General features: G+C 36.1%; 1 protein-coding gene across 3 annotated transcripts in view; it reads left to right on the forward strand.

Annotated features, from left to right (window-relative positions):
• The window catches only part of PLXDC2 (plexin domain containing 2), a 455,724-nt gene that overhangs the window by 131,812 nt on the left and 304,219 nt on the right, over positions 1-19,693 (forward strand). For 2 of the 3 annotated variants that reach the window (XM_072749365.1, XM_072749364.1), the window contains exon 2: positions 2,084-2,161. The exons of the other annotated variant lie outside the window; for it this stretch is intronic. In XM_072749365.1, the coding sequence (XP_072605466.1) occupies positions 2,084-2,161 (78 nt within the window). The remainder of the gene's footprint in view (positions 1-2,083; positions 2,162-19,693) is intronic. 3 annotated transcript variants of the gene reach the window in all.

The following is a 19,693-nucleotide window of genomic DNA, read 5'->3' on the forward strand; positions in this document are numbered from 1 at the left end:
GCTACAACTGAGCTATTGTGGAGCTCCAAGCACATTTGAATATATGTAACTTAATGACCCCTTGTTGTTAGCATTCTGCTAAGTGTCCGAAGTATGGGCAATCTTAAAGAAACCTTATGAGAGAAGAAATCTTAGCAAAATCTTATACATTAAAAGTGACAAAATTACATTAAGACCAAAGGCAAATTACATTAAGACCAAAGGTTCTTCAGGAATCTTTGTCATATGACATGATTAGTTCTGGAATTCATGAGATCAGTCAGATTAACTTCCAGCAAGTTATGGAAAAAATCAAAGCAAACTCTGGCAATGAGGGTGTTTATTTAAAGGAGTCAATGTCATTGATGTCTGGGGCCAGCAGTTGATGTTTAGGTGATATGTTAAAGACAGAGAGGTCTTGGAAGAATGTTTGTTCTGGGAAGCTTGCAGTGACCTGTGAAAGGTGTCAATTTGATTAGCCTCATTAGAGTCTCACTTGATTTGTGAGTTGAAACTTGATTGCTTTGCACTGGTGATATCTTTACTATGCTAGGAAGCCCCTCAAAATGATATTATATTGTCTGTTGTATGATGTACTTGCTATGAAGCAGTTGCCTACAAATTTAAAAAGGATTCATTTCTATTGTGGCTATTGCTATATTCTTGAATAAAGAACGTGCTCTAATGATCACCTCTGCTACACCTTCATTCAAAGCAATTGATACTGAACATTTTGTGAAAATGAGGTGACTTTTGGCAACTAGATATTTATGTGTCTGTTTAAATGTGGAAAGAAATAAATCGTAGGGACTTTTTTCTGCCATGGAGCTGAAATTTGGTAACATTTTTGTATTAGAAATGCTTGTTTCTAGAAATAAAGGGATGAACACTGCAAGTGAAATTGTACTGAATTTAAAGCACTTGGTTGTTATCATGCCAAACCATTTTTGTCTGGAGAGCTTACAGAGAAAAGGAATAGATTCAGGATCATTTGACTGAAACCAGGATTCGGTTATTTACAACAGTGAAAATGTGACCAAAATGAATTTTGAGGCAGGGCCTAAATCTGAATTTCATTAAAGGCAACAAAGCTCACTTAGCACTGTTTCTTTAACTGATAAAGACAGCAAAGGATGACTCTTCATTCAGGAAGTGTTTCCCAACCCTGACTCTAGACCAAACACTGTAGAAGATACTAATGCTACAGACATGACCAACATAAATGTAATCGGTGCCCTTACAGGTGCCATGTGTGTTTGTCCTTGTGGAAATTAGATTTTACCCCAATATATATTTTATATCTAAACCAGTGGTTCTCAAACTGGATCGAGATCAGAATCATCTGTAGGGCTTTTTAAAGTGCAGATTGCTGAACTCTATCCTTAAGTTCTTTTTATATATATATATTATATATATAATTTTATATATTTTATTTTAATAAAGCATTTTATTTATTTTAATATATTATACAATATATATTTTATACATATATTATATACTTATATATTTATACATATTTATTTTTATATATATTTTTAAATATATTTTTTAATATATATTATATAATATATACAATATATTATATTTATTTTTCTAGGTTTATTGAGTGAGGTATAGTTGGCAAGTAAAATTGTAAGATATTTATTTATTTATTTATTTATTTTTTTAAATGTGATTTTTTTAATAATTTTTTTTTTAATTTTTATTTATTTATGATAGTCACAGAGAGAGAGAGAGAGAGAGGCAGAGACACAGGCAGAGGGAGAAGCAGGCTCCATGCACCGGGAGCCCGATGTGGGATTCGATCCCGGGTCTCCAGGATCGTGCCCTGGGCCAAAGGCAGGCGCCAAACCGCTGCGCCACCCAGGGATCCCAAATTGTAAGATATTTAAATGTGCAACATGATGATTTGATATGTGTATTAGTGTGAAAGTATCTTTCCCTATCGAGTTAATTAACACATTCATCACGTCCCATATTTACTTTTTTTTGAGAACATTTAAATTATATTCTCTTAGCAAGTTTTGATTATTCAATAGAGTTATCGACTATAGTCTAAGTCAATAGTTCTAAGGTAAGTCCCAAAAATTTGCATTTCTAACAGGTGTCCAAGTGATGCTGCTAGTCTGGGACCACACTTCAGGAACCCCTGCCCTAAATGAAGGTCAAAAACTGCTGAACTGTGAGTGATGGCAGGTGTGAATATTACATGACAAGTCACATAAGTCACTGAATAAAATACAATAGCAGAAGAGTCACTGTTCAAGTAAACTTTGCAAAGTGTGTTATTTTGTGTGCCCAGCGTCACTTTGCAATTCAAATAAAACACTTATAAATTTTTAATTCAAGTTTTATAATGTACTTTAACTAAAGAATTAATCAAATTGGGCAGTTCTTGGTAAGATATTTAATTTTTTTTTGTATGTGAACGTAAAGAATGCAAGCTATAGATTAAGCACTACAGTTTTAAATGTTGAGAAGTAGGGGATCCCTGGGTGGCTCAGTGGTTTGGCACCTGCCTTGGGCCAGGGCATGATCCTGGAGACTCGGGATTGAGTCCCATGTCGGGCTCCCTGCACGGAGCCTGCTTCTCCCTCTGCCTGTGTCTCTGCGCCTCTCTCTGTGTCTCTCATGAATAAATGAATAAAATCTTTAAAAATAAATAAATAAATAAATAAATAAATATTGAGAAGTATAGCATTTAATTTATATTTGATTCTGATGGACTGTTAATAAGTCATTTGCTTATATGATGTATTCATATTCTAGGGGATTCATTTTTAACTTTTCTTGTCCTTCTTTTCACTGAAATATCTTCAGCCATCTTGTGAATTGTTTTAAAAGTTTTCTCTCTTATGATTGTATAATAGCTTATAGCTTTCAGCCCTCCCTGCCCCTTTCTCTGGGGGCACTTTTTTCTACCTATTCTTCTGTACTCTGTTTTGGTAACTCACCTTATACAGCAGGTGTACAACATTCCAGAAATAAACTTATAGGGAAGGTATTTCATAGGACATTCTTTTCCCCTGAAATCTGAAGTAACATATTACACCCTACGATGGTATGATCACTTTTCATTACTGTTATTTTCATCTGACATCTGATGTAGTTGACCCAAGGACACAGATTTTGGGGTATATTATGGAAAATGTTGAAGAGCCCTTTTGATTGTCACTGATTAGAGGCACGCTTCTGTTTCTTTAGGTTTTAGGTTGTGTTTGAAGTCAGAAAACTGGTTTGATTTCTGGTTCTTTGGGAAGGTGGCAGTTGTCTCTCACTTTCCACCTACCGTGATTCTAAAATGAGGCATGTGTAAATGCAAAAACTGTACATTTGTTATTGAGAATGTGGCTACTAGGAAACCTTTACTACCAAAATAGTATCAGTTACAAGCAACGTGTGCCAGTAAATGTTTAACAGCCAGCTCTCTGAGGAACAAAAATAGCCCTGATTTCTAGCATTTGCCTGTTTCTTTTGTGTAAATACTCCCACCATGGCCAATTTTAAGCTACCAACTGGACAACACTGAAAATGGAGCTGGCAAGAACCATTTGATTCCTGGGAGCTGGTGTCAGTACACCATGAGAGGCTTATGGCTTTATTGTTTGTTTGTAAGTGAGTGAGCATAGCAATAAGAAGGAAGAAGATCCTCAGTCAATATCAGTCCTTTATGTGAGCCAAAAAGTTTCAGGGTTGGATTGTTTCCAAACTATTAGCATCCCACTTCCACATAATGTAATTAAATGGCTCTTCATCTTTCATCACCATAGAGATAACTCAGAAAGTCTGAAGGAACAATACACTAAAAGCAGTCAAAACTTATCACTAAAGGGATAAATAAATAAATAAATGCACAGCGTCCTGGCAATGTCTTTGTAATAAAGCTTCTGAGTTGTGGGTTTTATGCTAGGCATTTACCCCAGCATGGTGTGACACACCATTATCTCAACACTGGTCACTTGACATTGTGTCATCATTTCCTTGCATGTCTTTCTGCCTCACTAGACACTAGACTCGAGCTGCTTGAGGATAGGCACCATTTTTTTTCATTATCTCCAAACCTTAGCATAGTGCTTAGTCAACAAAGGGGACTTGTAAGTGGGTTCTGTGCTTCCATGGAAGACAACTCTCAAGGGTCCTTGTAGCTATAGAGCTCCTCCTGGGATTTGCCCAGGCCTCTGTTATAATTTCATTGCAATTGAATTTTTCCCTTTGCTTTATTCTGCTCCCCTCACTCCTTGACAACTGTTGTTCCTGAGAGCATGCTACAATAAACCTCCTGCATGCAAATCTCCTGTTCAGATATGTGGGTTTTTGAATATTGCAAATGAAAAATTTGGAAATTTGGCCACTCTTCTACAATAGTTCATTTCAGAGCAGCATTAAACAATTTGCATTTACTCAGAAACAATAAACATTTTGCTTGAGGGTGCTATTAAACTAGATGATCCATTAGATTATTTAACTCCCTCAAAATTTTTCTATCACTTCACATAAAAAATTACTAGACTTAGCTGTGATTAGTTCAACAGTTTCAAGGTAGAATACAACCTTTTTTGAGAAGAAATTCTACCACAATCATCAAGTCCCCTAGACAATTCTATAAAATTGGCACAGACTGTTGTCCAACTTTTTTGTACTTACATTGAAAATGTAGATATTTGTGCCTTTGGTCTCACGTCAGGCATATTGTACTCACTTTTTTATCACCTTAATTCCGTAGTACATCACCTGGGATTCCTTAGTACAAGCAGTCTCTACATGTCCTGGGTATCACATGACGTTTCTGGGTATCAATGTGACGTTTTTGTCTTCAATGATACAGTCATGTCTCTGGTACTAGCAAATCCCCTGGGTTTGGTGAAACAGAGGAGTGAGGAAGCCTAACATTGCTTATTCTTGTACTCCACAGATTCCCAAGAGCACAGATTTCTCTGCAAAATATATATATATATATATATATATATATATATATATATTTTACACAATTAAATGAAGTGTCTAAATGTATGAATCTCAGAAATCATGATGATTAGTTTCAGATTCTTCAGCATGCCCCAGAACAGCTATTATTAACACTGGGTTTGTGTGCCCTAGTTTTGGAATGAAGTTCCTATTTAATTATATCCCAGTAGTCTTCAAATGGATTTGCAATGCCCTTCTTACTAATATGATCCCATTCTCAATTCTAGAAGATGCTTCTTTCAGATATCAGTAAAATGAAACAAGTGACCTTCAATAATTTTCCTGAAGTAAAGAAAACTAGAGTGGGCTGTTAGGATCATATTGTAATCAACATGATTACAAGTCAGAGAAATACATAGAATATATAATATAAATATATATAGAACTGCAAGTACTAAAAACAACACAAACATTAAGCCAGAGCTAAGTAATATAGCTATCTCTAGATAGATAGGTGAGAGAAAAAGGGAGATAGAGAGAGAGAGAGAGAGAGAGAGAGAGATTATGATAGCTAGGTCTATATAGGTATATGATATTGAAAGAAATAAATATTATAATTTGGGTTAAATGATGCCAATGTAAATCAGGAAGTGAAATGTCAGTAATTATTCAGCAGGTACAGTTGTACCTTTTTGGGTGGAGAGACAGAAGAAATTATCAGACTTGTTCTACTTTATGTTTATGTATTACATTTACACTTAGGAGAAATATGAGCTTATTACATTATCTTGTTTCATGAGTTTACCATACAGTTTACAGTTTTGCTTTTTATCACTAGTCAACTTTCCCTCACCTCCATTTCCCTTCCCCTTAGTCTTTTAAATATATTGGACTAAAAAGCAAGACATTAGCACTTGAGTCCAGCCACAATGGGCCTGAAGATTTCCCAGCTGTGCTGAGGCCCACACTTGGTGAGCCAGACTCCCAGAGAAGGGAACAATTGGTATCCACATTTTTCCCAACATAGACTGGCCTGGATTGTGAAGACAATATTGGGTGAATGGCTCTGAGGGCCTAGCAGTGCAACTGTGGCAGCTGGTGCTGGGGTCGCTGTATCCACAGCCACATTCCAGAGCTCTGAATGGCCTCTTCAGACATAAATCCCAGCCTGTCTTCATCAGTGCTAACAGATGGCAACCTCATGGCAAGACTTATTTTATGGCACAAATTTTATATGCAGTTGGATCAGCCAACTTTGTGTTAAATATCACCATAATGACACCATCACATCCTTTACCTTTAAAAAGAAAAAAAAATTATGTACATGTTTTAGTATAATGTATATCACATCCCCTTTTTCTATTAACTGCTTCATTCTAGATTTTGTTGGGGTAACAAAATCGCAATTGGGCTTATTGAGCAATGATTAGCAACTTAGGGAACCAGTATGTGTACATTAAGTCTCCCATATTAAGATACCTTTTCAAAAGACATGTCCAGAATCCAGAAGATGGGAAGATGGAAATAGTATCAAAGATAAGTGAAAAGAAAGAATGTTAATTGAATTATATCTAGATGAACTCAGAAAATTATGAGAGTTTGAAAAGACCAATAAATAAATGAACAAAATAGGCTCAAAACACTGTATTTAATTATTTGGGCTTTAACCCGTGAAAACCATTTAGTTTTTCCTTCTTTGTTCCTTACCATTAAGAAATTCCATGCTCAAACTAGAAAAGGTAGAAAAATCATATTAGGAGAAAACAATGATAATGGTAATGATAAACATATTATAAGAAATAAAACATATGAAAACTATGTGGAAATCTTACTTAACTGCTTAAAATTAGTTTGAATCCAGGCACATGAGTCACATTTCAGTGCACTGAAAATAATTGCAGGTAACACCTCACTCGTGTGCCTAGAATATCAAATTAATTTTAGGTAGTTAGGCAGCACAGCTTTGATAATACAACTTAAAAAGAAAGAAGTTCTTGCTTTCTTGTCTTAAAAGGTGGGGGGAATCCATAAGAGTCAGGCATGAAGCAAGATACATCAAAAGTAAACTGAGGTGGGCACTTGACAGCATGAGCGCTGGGTGATATTCTATATGTTGGCAAATTGAACACCAATAAAAAATAAATTTATTTTAAAAAAGTAAATATACTATTAGGTTATATTGACAGTTTAAGTTTCAGAAAAAATCAAAGACTGCATCCCAGTTAAAACTGTTATTTGGGGATCCCTGGGTGGCTCAGCGGTTTAGCGCCTGCCTTTGGCCCAGGGCGCGATCCTGGAGTTCTGGGATCGAGTCCCATGTCGGGCTCCCTGCATGGAGCCTGCTTCTCCCTCTGCCTGTGTCTCTGCCTCTCTCTCTTTCTCTCTCTATGTCTATCATAAATAAATAAATCTTTAGAAAAAAACTGTTATTTGGTTTATTTGGTATTATGTTCATTTTAAGAGAAAGATTTTATACTGGCATTGATGTTACAGATTTAATTTATATTATAAACAACTAAGGTGACAAAGTAAAGGGAACAAATACTTTGTGACTTAGCTGAAAGAACTTGCAATATTTAGTCTACAAGAGACTTGATCTTATTCCATGGCTAGTTCAAATATTTGAAATGCTGTCATAGGTGAAGGTGTAGAATTCGTCTATGTCATTCCAGTAGTAGAACAATCAGCCAGTTGAAGTCATAAATAAACAGGTCTCCATTAGATGTAAGGAAGGGTTTTATAAGGTTGCCAAACTGTTTAAAGTAGAAATGGACTGCTTTATGAGATAGTAAGTATGTTCAAATGGAAGGTGAAGTCAATGGACTTATAATGGAAGGAATTCCTGCATTAGATGAGAGATTAAGTACGATGACCTCATATCTCCTTTGGTTCTTAAATTCTGTTTGGTATGGAGGAGAGCGTCACTCAGGACTTGTTCACCAACTCTGTAGGGCTGTAATATTTGAACAATGCAGTTCATTCAAGGATTTTATCTTTGTGTGTTACAAATAATGACAGTATCTAGGGAAAAGCTAAAATAACGACCTTTCAGTAATGTAGATGGTATTCTATAGAAACTATTGATTAAGTACCAACATCATTGCAACAGATGGCACAATCCAGTGTTAGACCAGTAAGCCTTGTCAGGGTGAGGCTGCCAATCCAAAAATTGAAAACAGGTGGCAAAAGTTCTCTGGGGCGCTTGGCATATGTAAGTAATCAGTTACTGTAAAAGCCCTGGTCAGACACAAATTAGCTTCATTGCTGATGACATTTTTAATAGCTGAAGGACCTCACAGCTTTATTTAATTAGAATTATAATATACCGTATACGTGTAGCTGATCACCTTTGACAATTGTTTGGTTCTCTTCTACTTCATTAACCTAAGTTTTACTACATCATATACTTTATTTTTGTAGTGCAAAAGGGTAATAAACACATGATAGAAAGTAAGGTGCACTTATTTGTCTACACTGCTTCAGTGTTTTTCCGTTGCATTTTCTCTGGTTATTCTACTCATCCATAACCAACTCTTAAAGAGAAATCAAATACATCTGTACTTGGTTTCTGTTCAGTGGAAATTAAATCCCACAGAAACCAAACCATGGTTTGAACTGAAATGCTCATTTTTAAGTATGTTACTAGCCTTCCTGACATTATATCCCACTGCCCTCCTGCCCCTCCCCAATGGATATGGAAGTGAATTAAAGCTGATTAATGGGGAAATTGATAGATGGAGAATGGATAAAAACTTAAATTGCTAATACCATCGAAAATTAGTATTTTCCAAGTATTGGGTCTTATACTTCAAAGCTTCTTTGGAAAATGTAGTGGAGAGTGAGAATTTAGGGGAAAAGGCCAAACTGTTCAGTTTGAAGAGAAATGAGTAGCCTGGAGTCCTTTAGGCATGTCCTGGGAACATTTCTGTAGATCCCTGTAGGTCATTGGCCAGTGTTTCAGTTAAAAAGGTGAGATAATTTCTCTTCTGTTTATACTCTGGTTAAGTTGTCAGAAAAGCGTTTGGTTTGTTGAAATGATGAACAGAGACTGGCCATAGAGCAGGATACAAATAAATCTAAGGAAACAGCAGAATGTTTTAAAATACCCTGTTTCTAAAAAATAAATACTATGTATAGTCAGAGGACAAAGGACTGCATATGATCCAGCAGTTTATTTACTCACACTTTTTCTGTTTTCTCCATAGTAATATGGAAAACTATGAGGCCAAAGACTGCTGCAAAAAGTGACTAAATTTTGTATCTAAACAAACTAGTAGGTGGAGTTGATAGAATCCAGATCTTATTCTTATAGTTGTTATAGTTGTATGTTAGGCTCTCTCTGTCCCCCATTCTCTTCCCATCCCAGAATAAACCTGGTCTTTACAAGTTGTATTCTTTCCTACTAGTCATTGATCTGTTATACAAAAGGAGAGAAAAGGAGAGAAACATGTGTCCTTGACTTTGGTCAAGCCCTTAGTTTGTATTTCATTAATTTATTCAGAGAATGAATGACTAGTTAATTGTTTGGGAACAACTCTCTGCTCATAATGGTCCTCATACTCTTTATGCATCAATAGTCTTCCTAATCAGGGATCCCTGGGTGGCGCAGTGGTTTGGCGCCTGCCTTTGGACCGGGGCGCGATCCTGGAGACCCGGGATCGAATCCCACGTCGGGCTCCCGGTGCATGGAGCCTGTTTCTCCCTCTGCCTGTCTCTGCCTCTCTCTCTCTCTCTCTCTGTGACTATCATGAATAAATAAAGAAAATCTTAAAAAAAAAAATAGTCTTCCTAATCAGAAGCCTGGTTCTTGTTAAAATTTAGCAACGGTAAGCTACGTGGCAGATTACAGTGACGCTTCCAAGATAGTTCATATGAGGCAAATAGAATCAAGGAATAGTGAATGCCTTTGTGTTGGGTAAAAGTGTAATGGGAAGTTAAGCTTTCTGTATATTGCAAAAACTCTATTGGATTACTCACACAATTCTTCAGGATAGGATTATCATAGCAATTGCTAACTGTAAAGCAAATGTAGTAACCTTCTCTACATTTAATGAAGACACTACCTTGGCTTATTCTTTTGATTTAGAAGACAGTCATGGCATTTTCCCATTGGTTACAATGTACAAACATGAAGACATATTTTGGACTCTCTTGACTATGAGATTCTTAAATCCTCCAGTATGGCTTTGCAGCCCCCGCCCTTCACACAGGGATACTGCCATAGTTCGGGAAGGGATTTCTAGGGAATAACATATAACCTGCAGGAACCTCCAAGTGAACAAGCCTGGTATCTCACTGGTGCCCCTGAGTAGTCCTGAGAAATCTAAACCAAACATGGATCTTCCATGAGAGTCTCACTCTGAGTTTCATTCCAACATCACAGATGGATTTGTCAGAAGTTGCCTTGGACCTAAAAAGTGTAAAAATCCCTTGAATGTGTTGGGATTAAACCAAACAGCTGTTCCTACTATCTTGAAGTTCTTCACTGCCCCCTTCTCTCTGCCTTTAGTAAGATTTTTTGAATTTACATGAGTTTTTCAAAATAAGGCTAACTTATAGTAGAGCTGTTTTTTTATTTTATAAATTTTAAAGTTGTTAAGTTATGCAAATTAATTGATCCTTTTTGCATCCTGCTGCTTATTTGTTATGTCTATTTTCCAAGAAGCTATTAGAGAATGAGAAGAATGGATAAACCAGTATTTTAATATGTTAACCATTGCATGATGAAGGAGTTGTTTTAAGAGGTGAAAATCATTGGCTACAACCAAGTTTTACAATTAATGGTGTATTTGGGTCCATCATATGGTTTCAGTTTCCTGGTATAATTAATAAGTGTGAAAGTGCTATAGACTAATTAATGTTTCAACATGACAATCAGGGTTGCTGTGTCCTAAATCAGAGGTAAGGAGTAAATAAAAGTGCTCAGGTTCTGGGACTATATTCTTTGAGGCAAGAGAAGCAAATTGCATAGCCCAGAGAGATGGCAGTCTGCTAAGGGCCTGAATTTAAAAGTAAAGATTGGTATTCTCAAAATTCTAGAAGGAAGGAAAATGAACAGACCCTGAACAAAGAAATACATTTGGGCGTTTCTACATTCAATGATTTATTAGATAACTGTATGTTGTCCTAGATTTCTGCTTGACATGTGTTTTTCTTGTTTATTTATCTCTCAGCAAACATTTATCAAACTCCTTTTAATGCAGCAGTGTGTCTGATGCTGGGATCATAGGGAGAAAAGATGGCATTACCTGTGATGTAAGTTGGCACATGTTAGTTGCTATAACCAAGCAGAGAAAGGTCTTGTAAATGTGAAACCAAGCAAGGTTTCATGAACTGGGGCTTAAAGAATAATGCATTTGCAGGGAGACATTCAAAGAAGAGTGAGTGGCATGAGCTAGGCAGAGGTAGCAGGGTCGAAGGATTACTTGAGGAGTGGGGGAACAGTTCATTTTAGGTATAAGGCTAGAAGGTGGATTGGGGCATCATTTAGAATGACCTTGAGCATCAGACTAATAGGTCTAGCCTTTATTCTGTTCACAGTTTAGAGCCAGTGGAAATTTTTGATCAAGTCCTCTGACTCTATCAAGATATATCTGGCAACAATGCACAACAGATCCTAGAATCGGGAGGGAATGAATACAGGGACACAGGTAAGCTAATAGGATACAGAAAAGATATAGCAAAAGCCTGAATTATGGCACTAAAATTAAAATAGAAAAGAGCAGCACTTAATTGATAAATTGGAGGAAATTATACTAATTAATGTACTAATTGTACTAATTAATTTTTTTGCACTAGTGAAACAAATACATTTAAGATATTTCTAATTTGTATCCACCTGGAATGGATAAATCAGAATTGAGAAAAAATATTGAAAATGTTAGAGAAATTAGTCTTTTTGCTACAAGGAAAAACTTCTAAGTACAATTTCTTTAACTTTTCAGTGATGCGGGTAGTGTAGGAACTCTGTCAGTTCAAAGGTAAAAAATTTATATCAGACTCTTGAATCCTTAATTTTCAGTTTTAACTATTTTATTCTTTTTAAAAAGATTTTTATTTGTTTATTCATGAGAGACACAGGGAGAGAGGCAGAAACACAGGCAGAGGGAGAAGCAGGCTCCCTGATGCGGGACCTAATCCCAGGATCCCAGGATCATCACCTGAGCCAAAGGCAGATTCTCAACCCTTGAGCCACCCAAGTAACCTATGTTATTCTTAATAAGCTATGCCTATCGTTAATTTCTACATTTTTGTGGATATGTTGTCATTTTCAATTCATAAAGATATTTCAATTATGTAACATCCTTCTGGATTTGAGAATACAGTAGTGCCCCCTTATCCTCAGTTTCTTTCACTGTAGTTTCAATTACTCTAGGCCACCAGGATTTAGAAGCAGATAATCCGCCTTCTGACATATTGTCAGAAGATCAATAGTAATAGTAGCACAATCCTGTGTCACAATGCCTATGTCATTCACTCACTTCATCTCATCACATAGGCATTTTGTCATCTCATATAATCATCAGAAGAAGGGTGACCACAGTACAGTAACATATTTTGAGGGAGAAAGAAACCACATTCATGTAACTTTTAATATAGTATATTGTTATAATTCTATTTTATTATCAGTTATTGTTAATTTTTACTATGTCTAATTTACAAATTAAACTTTACATAGATATGTATGCATAAGAAAAAGTATTATATATGTGTATATATATATATATATATATATATATATATATATATATTCTACAGTTGAGAACTATCTATGGTTTCAGGTATCCACTGAGATTCTTGGAACACATTCCCCACAGATAAAAGGGGACTACTTTGTACATGATCCTTTCTGTTTAGAGGGAACTTAGCCCATTATTATTATATTGCCAATGCAATCAATAATTACCTTAATGTCCTCATTATTGTTAATGGACTTTCTAGGCAAATAAGAATATTGTGCAAAGATGGTTTGGCTTCTCCATTTCTAATTATAAATTTCTGATTTCTACTTAGAACCTAAAATTAGTGAGTAGAAATATACAACCACATTGCTTTCGTAGATCTGAGTCCAAGGGCATAGGTTTCAGATTTACCTTTGGACAAACACCAGTTTTGCCAGTACAGAATTAAGTTATAATGGAATTTTCCCTGTGATGATGAATTACCAGTCTGAGAGGAAGTGGTTTGGGATTGGTGGCCTATTAGCCAGAAAACCCCAAGAACAACCATTAATAAGCACTCTTTGGTTGAATACCTATCATTATGGGGACTGAGTTCCCTGGGAGAGCACCATTCTGCCTCCATCTGACATGCAGAATAGTCAGTAAGATATTGAATGAAAAAGTATTCTAAAAACTGCCAAAAAATGGATTGAGTAACTCTTCATTTGGAATAAAGAACTAAAATTAGACAATTTATTTTTTCAAGGGAGTTTTATGGGTGAAACAAAAGAATCATAGTTACTTTGATTAACTTGTAGAAAGTAAGATGTGATTTTTATGTATAGTATTTTAAATATTAAAATACTATTTTATGTACAATATGTATAACATTTTTAAAAGATTTTAATTTTTGAGAATCTAAGAAGGAGGAAAGCAAGGTTGATAAGGGTATTAGTGAGGTAATTTGCAGTTTGTTTTTTGAAGTTATTTTTGGGAAGTCAGAGAATGGTTCAACATATCTAGATTATGGGACTGTTTCTTTAAGTAGAATGCCATATGTCACATTTCCATCAGGAAGTAGATAAGTGGCCAATTTCTCATGTAGTTCCACAGTTCTCAACAAAATCAACTTTTTACTGGATCTTCATTGTACCATGAGATATAAATTGTCAGTTCCCCAACCAGCCTGTGGTCTCTGTGGCTCCAGGAGGGCTGTCAGCCAGTCTATGGGCTGAAAAGTTGGCAACCGAGCAACATTAACATGGAAACATGAAGTCGCTTAAAAGCCATACTTCACATGCTGATGACTTGAAAAAAGAAAGGAAAAATAAATTTTCTTGGCATTTGTCGTGTCAGTAAGTGAAGTCAAGAGTTAGATTGCATGTGGAGAGAAAAACTTTCACAAGAAATGTAGCAAAGAAACAGATGAGTGCACAATGAGGGTACTTAATTTCCAAATCTTACGGTTTTCCAGTTAGCTATAAATGTCATATTAATGTCTCTTAGCAACTTGTAAACTTCATGAGGACAGGGTCTGGATCTGGTTTTGCTCACTATCATACCTTGGAGAACCTAGTCGGCACGTAATAGATGTTTGGTAAATGAATGAGTGAACAATTACCCAACATTTTGTGACTGTGATTATGTTTAAAACATAATTAATGCCACTTTAAATAATGAAACAATGGAATGCTCTAGTCCTGATTCTTAAAGGCAACTTGGAGGACCTGCAGAAAGCCCTAATTGTGAATCCCTCAGGTTCTTCATGATTAAAATGAGTATGTTAGACGAATCACTGTGACTGTATTTTTGTAAAAAGTAATATGGACACACAGTTTAAAGAATTGGAAAACCTTCTTCTTTTTTTTTTCCACTGCCTTGTGAGTTCCCAATTTCCAGAGGCAGCTGTTTCACTTCTTTTTAACTATTTCTTTTGATATTTATCTGCATATACCGAAAGTCATATATTTCTAGTGCTAGTTCTGATTTTTTCACTTTTATCATTATCTCTTAAAACACAGCAGATGTGCAAATAGCCCTATTCTCCATCACACACCATCTCTCCAGCTTCCCGGTAGTAAGATGCTCAGAACAATGAGAGCATTTTCCAGCACTGAGATATATCATATTGTTGGAATTCCCTTCATCTCTCTTTTGAGTCAGATCTCTTGTTTCACAAATTCTTCATCTTACTTTTCCTTGATTTACTGCCTGAGTTTGGTAGGTATATATTCCAGTAGTTTCCTGAAAAAGAATGCCAGGGAGGTAGATTTTTGAGACTTTATGTAGCCTAACTATTCTACTCTCATGTAAAATTGACTGTGTTTAGAATTTAAAATTGCATTCATTTTCCCTCACAATTTTGAAGGCATTGATTTTTTTTGTCCTCTAGTTTGTCATATCCCCATTGTTCAAAGATTTCAAGATGATGTGTTTAGATGTGGATATATTCTTTTCCATTGCAGGGTACCCAGTGGGTTCTACCAATCTGAAAAGTCATCAATTCTGACCAGTTTCCTTAACTCATTTGTTTAATCTCTCTCCATTTTGTATGTTATTTCTTTCTGGAGTTTTGTTATTGAGATTTGGGGTCTTCTAGAATAATATTCTCTCTCCCTTTTTCTCATTGTGCTTCTCCTTATTTTTATATCTGTTTTTTTATTTGCTCATTTTTCCCCTCAATATTTTCTTGTAAAGCCTTCTTTAATTCCTAATATCAAAATTTGAATTTCTGAGAGCTTCCTTTTCTTCTGGTTAAAGAAAAAAAAGAAGAAAAGAAAAAACAAACAACAAACCTATTCTTCCTGAGTTAAGTGTGTGAAATATAACCCCAAATCTTCCTGAGAATATTAAGATAATGTTCACCTCATTGCTTTCCTTTAAATTGCCTTTATCTGTCCCACTCTTTTATATTAGAGTCATTCCTCAGATATCTCAAAGCCCTGCCTCATAGTATAGGATGGGTACTGTAAGATTGGCATTTACTATAGGTTGATCTGGTTGAGATTTTTTTGGTGAAAAATCTCCAATATCAGTCTCTGTCAGTCGTTTGTGTTGGTCAGATTCTAGCACTTTCTACTAAAAGTGTGAGCCTTGGGCAGCAGCATCCATATCACTTGGAAGCTTGTTAGTTTTAGAATGTCCAGCCCCTACCCCAAAACTGTTGATCGGAATCTAGTCTTTATCAAGATCCTTTGGAGAATAATCTCTTTTAATCTACTTGGAGAACCTAAAGCTGGACATCAGCATTCTAGGAGGCCAGTGGATGACAGAAAAGAGGGCAGGTATTTCCACATTCAGATTATAACCTTTCAGATTAAATAATCTCCTTGAAATGGGGTAGTGTCCCTGCTTTCATCATTGCCTGTTGTCCTACTCAATTTGGACTGCCATAACAAAACACCAGTAGACAGGATGACTTAGAAAATGTTTACTATAGCTCTGAAGGCTGGGAAATTCCAGATCAAGGTGCTGCCAGATTTAGCATCTCTCTTCTGGTTTGAGGATAACCACCTTCTTGCCATGGTGGAAAGAGATCTCATGTCTCTTTCTCTTTTTATAAGGGCATTAATCCCATTTATAAAGGCCTTACCCTCATGACCTAAACTAACACTAAAGTACCTCCCAAAGGCCCTATCTCCAAATAACATCAAGTTTGGAATTAAGGCTTCAACATGTGAATCTTGGGGGAAAGCAGTCCATACCACTTGGTATCCCCTCTGTTTTATCCTTTTCAGACAGTAAGCCTCCAGCCTTTGCTAAGAGGAGCAGATCATCTGGCTGTCTAGCTACTTCTTAATCTTCAATTTGCTGCCCCATCCTTACCCCCACCTCCTCATGTAGCTGGTAGATCCAACTTCTGAGTAAGTCAGCCTTCTGTTTTTCTGACAATTCAAGTTTTGCAGTTCTTACTTTCTTTTCCATTTTGCTTGTTTTATGGGTTTATGGTAGTAAAATAACCCAGCACTTTGATTTTAGTGGGTTTTAAAGTAATAGCAAAAGCAGATGTGTAGATGCAATTCACCATCTTTTACCAAAAGTGGACTAATCTTTAAAGTTCTTCTAGTTCTCAATTCTATATCTCAATTTCTCTATTATATTTACGGTCTAAATATCACTTATGATGTGTTTGTTCATTTACTTGCTTCATTATAACATCTTTACCCCACCATTTAAAAAACCTGCACTTTTTCATTTATAATTGCTTCATATAAGCAACAAAATGTGGGATGTTAAAAAGACACCTGGGTGGCTCAGTCAGTTAAGCATCTGACGTTGGCTCTGGTCATGAACTCAGGGTCCTGGGAGCAAGCCCTGGATCAGACTCCTCAATCAGAGGGGAGTCTGCTTGCCCCTCTGGCCCTTCCCCTGCCTGTGCTCTCTCTCTCTCTCTCTCTCTCTCTCTCTCTCTCTCTCAAATAAATGAATAAAATCTTTTTTAAAGGATTAATTTGTATAGAAATCTTCATATATCCTTTTTGAAAAAACTTGTCTATAGAAGAGGCTTAGTGCTTAAATTTAATCACAACTTAATCCTGAATAGTAAAGTTAAAAGTCAGCACCATCAGAATTCAGTGTACTTAAGCATCTTAGAGTTTCAGAATCATTGCAACATCATGTGTGTTTTGTTTCTAGTTTCACCTGTCAGTAGTTACTTACTATTTGAACAAAAATTTAAATAAAGGGCTATCAATCAATCATAATTCCAGATAAAACTTAGCACTTTAAAAATTCTGACCACACTTGGACCTACTATTTGGTGAGTAGTCATGTCAATTGGAGGCTGGATAAGCAGGCAAGTGAATTATCACAGTGGTGGGTCACTGACCACTCTGCAAGGTGTCAATTACAATAGACAAGTTTACATAATTACTGTTTCTTATACCTATGGAAATAACTGAACAAGAACTTAGTAATATTGACTAGCATTACTTACAAGCATTTTTTCATATGTATATGTGAGTATGAATGCATGAATGCAGGTGGGACAGGAACAAAATGAAGTGCTTCTTGGCAAAAGTTCTCCAGGTTGACAGTCCTCTGGGCTGGAAGTTCTTGGTGCACTTTGACATAGCAATGAATACAAGTGTTGTAATATGTTTAACTTGGTTTAATCAAATCTTCCTAAACCTTATTAGCTAGGAGACTTTTTCTCTTTTGTTCTTATCCTTCCTTCTCTTCTTCCTTTCCTCCTTTTCCTCTTCTCTTTCCCCTCCTCTTCCTCCTTCTCCTGCCCCTCCTTCTCCTTCTTCTCCTTCTCTTTCTTCTCTTCTTCTCCCGCCTCTCCTCCTCCTTTTCTTCTTCTTCTCCTTCTTCTAAAACATTTTAACAGGGATCCCTGGGTGGCGCAGCGGTTTAGCGCCTGCCTTTGGCCCAGGGCGCGATCCTGGAGACCCGGGATCGAATCCCACATCGGGCTCCCGGTGCATGGAGCCTGCTTCTCCCTCTGCCTATGTCTCTGCCTCTCTCTCTCTCTCTCTCTCTGTGACTATCATAAATAAATAAAAAATTAAAAAAAATATTAAAAAAAAAAACATTTTAACAAATGCTCCCTTAGAAACAAGGAAGGTGAATAGTAAAACCCATTTTGTGATACCTCTGTACAATGCCAATTTTTGTATTTCCTAACCCTAGTTCAGTATTTGGCACAAACTCAATAAGTAGTTTCAAAATAATCTGAGCCAACTCGAATAAACTATACTTCTTCCCTTGCAGCAGTACTTTTTAAGTAAGTTCTTTAGATGATCATCTTGAGTTACTAGAGATTTTATTTTCCTCCTGGTTTAGATTCTCCAAAGGTTGCCCTACAACCAGGGGTTAGTTAAGTTCCTAAAAATATGACACTGTGAACTGCCTCTTACCACCTCCTAAAAGAAAGTTGCCCCTGACATATTCACAGTAGAGAAATGGCTAAGCCTAGACAACTCAGATTGATCTAGGCTTAGCCTTGATTGGCACTTGGTTCAATTCCCAATCAAATCTTTATCACTGAAAATCTCTCTTATTTTTTTTTCTCTTTTTGCTAAGTTATATATGCTGGGTATATGTGAACTAATATCAAAGTATCTAAAGTGTGATTCAAATTCTCTTTCATCATTTTTGTAGTGCCTCAGGCTTTTTATTTCAATTAGATTGTGCTAAACAGTAGACACACAAGACACATGAGAAAGGAGACTAAATGTCAATTTGATGGTCAGTCTTTGCATTTTTTAATACCAAAATGATTGTTTTATTTTATATCTATTTTATGCTTAAATGAATGAATCTTTGTAGTGGATCTACCTAGTTTAAGGTTATAGGTACTGACATATTTTAGCAAGTTATACATGAGCTGCACCTTATACTCTGTATAAGAAACTAACAGCTAACCACATGGTGCAGGATGAGTTATATTTGTTGATAAGTCTAGTGTCTTAGTCTGCTCAGGCTAGTATAACAAAACACCACAGCCTGAATGGCTGAAACCATGGACATTTCTTTTCTCACAGTTCTGGAGGCTAGAAGACTATGATCACATTGCTGGCAAATTGAGATTCTGGTGAGAGCTCTGTTCCTGGCTGGTAGACAACCACCCTCTTACTAGGTCTTCATGTGGCCTTTCCTCTGATCCCTTTCTATAATGACACTAATCCTATCACATAGGTCGCTACCATGATGATCTCATTTAACCTTAACTACTTCCTTAGAGGCGCCTTCTCCAAATATTGCCATGCTGGAACTTAGGGCTTCAGTTTACGAATTTTGGAGGGACACAAACGTTCGGTCCATAACATCTGGTTTTATGAAATTTGTTATATTTCTCGTTTTGAGTTGGTCTTGATAAACTTATGAAAGCTTAAATTCTAAAGATTTCAAGGAAAAGAATCAGTTTATTTTGCTGATTTGAATAGGGAGGAAGGGCACCTAATTATTTGATGGTAATGAATATTATATGAAGTATAAGAAAGAATAGTATGCCATCTCCAATTCTCAGCTGTTTCTCACTTACTGAAATATAATGTGACTGACCTTCAATCAAAGATTCTCAGTATGTTTAGGTGTGTGTATGTTTTAAGTTGAGTTTTAAACCTTTTATTTTTAGTTTATTGAAGAGGCAATGTATTTTCAACAATTTAGCATTTGCCTTTTCCAATCCTTATTTCACATTC

This window comes from Vulpes vulpes, chromosome 2 (genome assembly GCF_048418805.1).
Source record: "Vulpes vulpes isolate BD-2025 chromosome 2, VulVul3, whole genome shotgun sequence".
NCBI classification, from domain to species: domain Eukaryota; kingdom Metazoa; phylum Chordata; class Mammalia; order Carnivora; family Canidae; genus Vulpes; species Vulpes vulpes.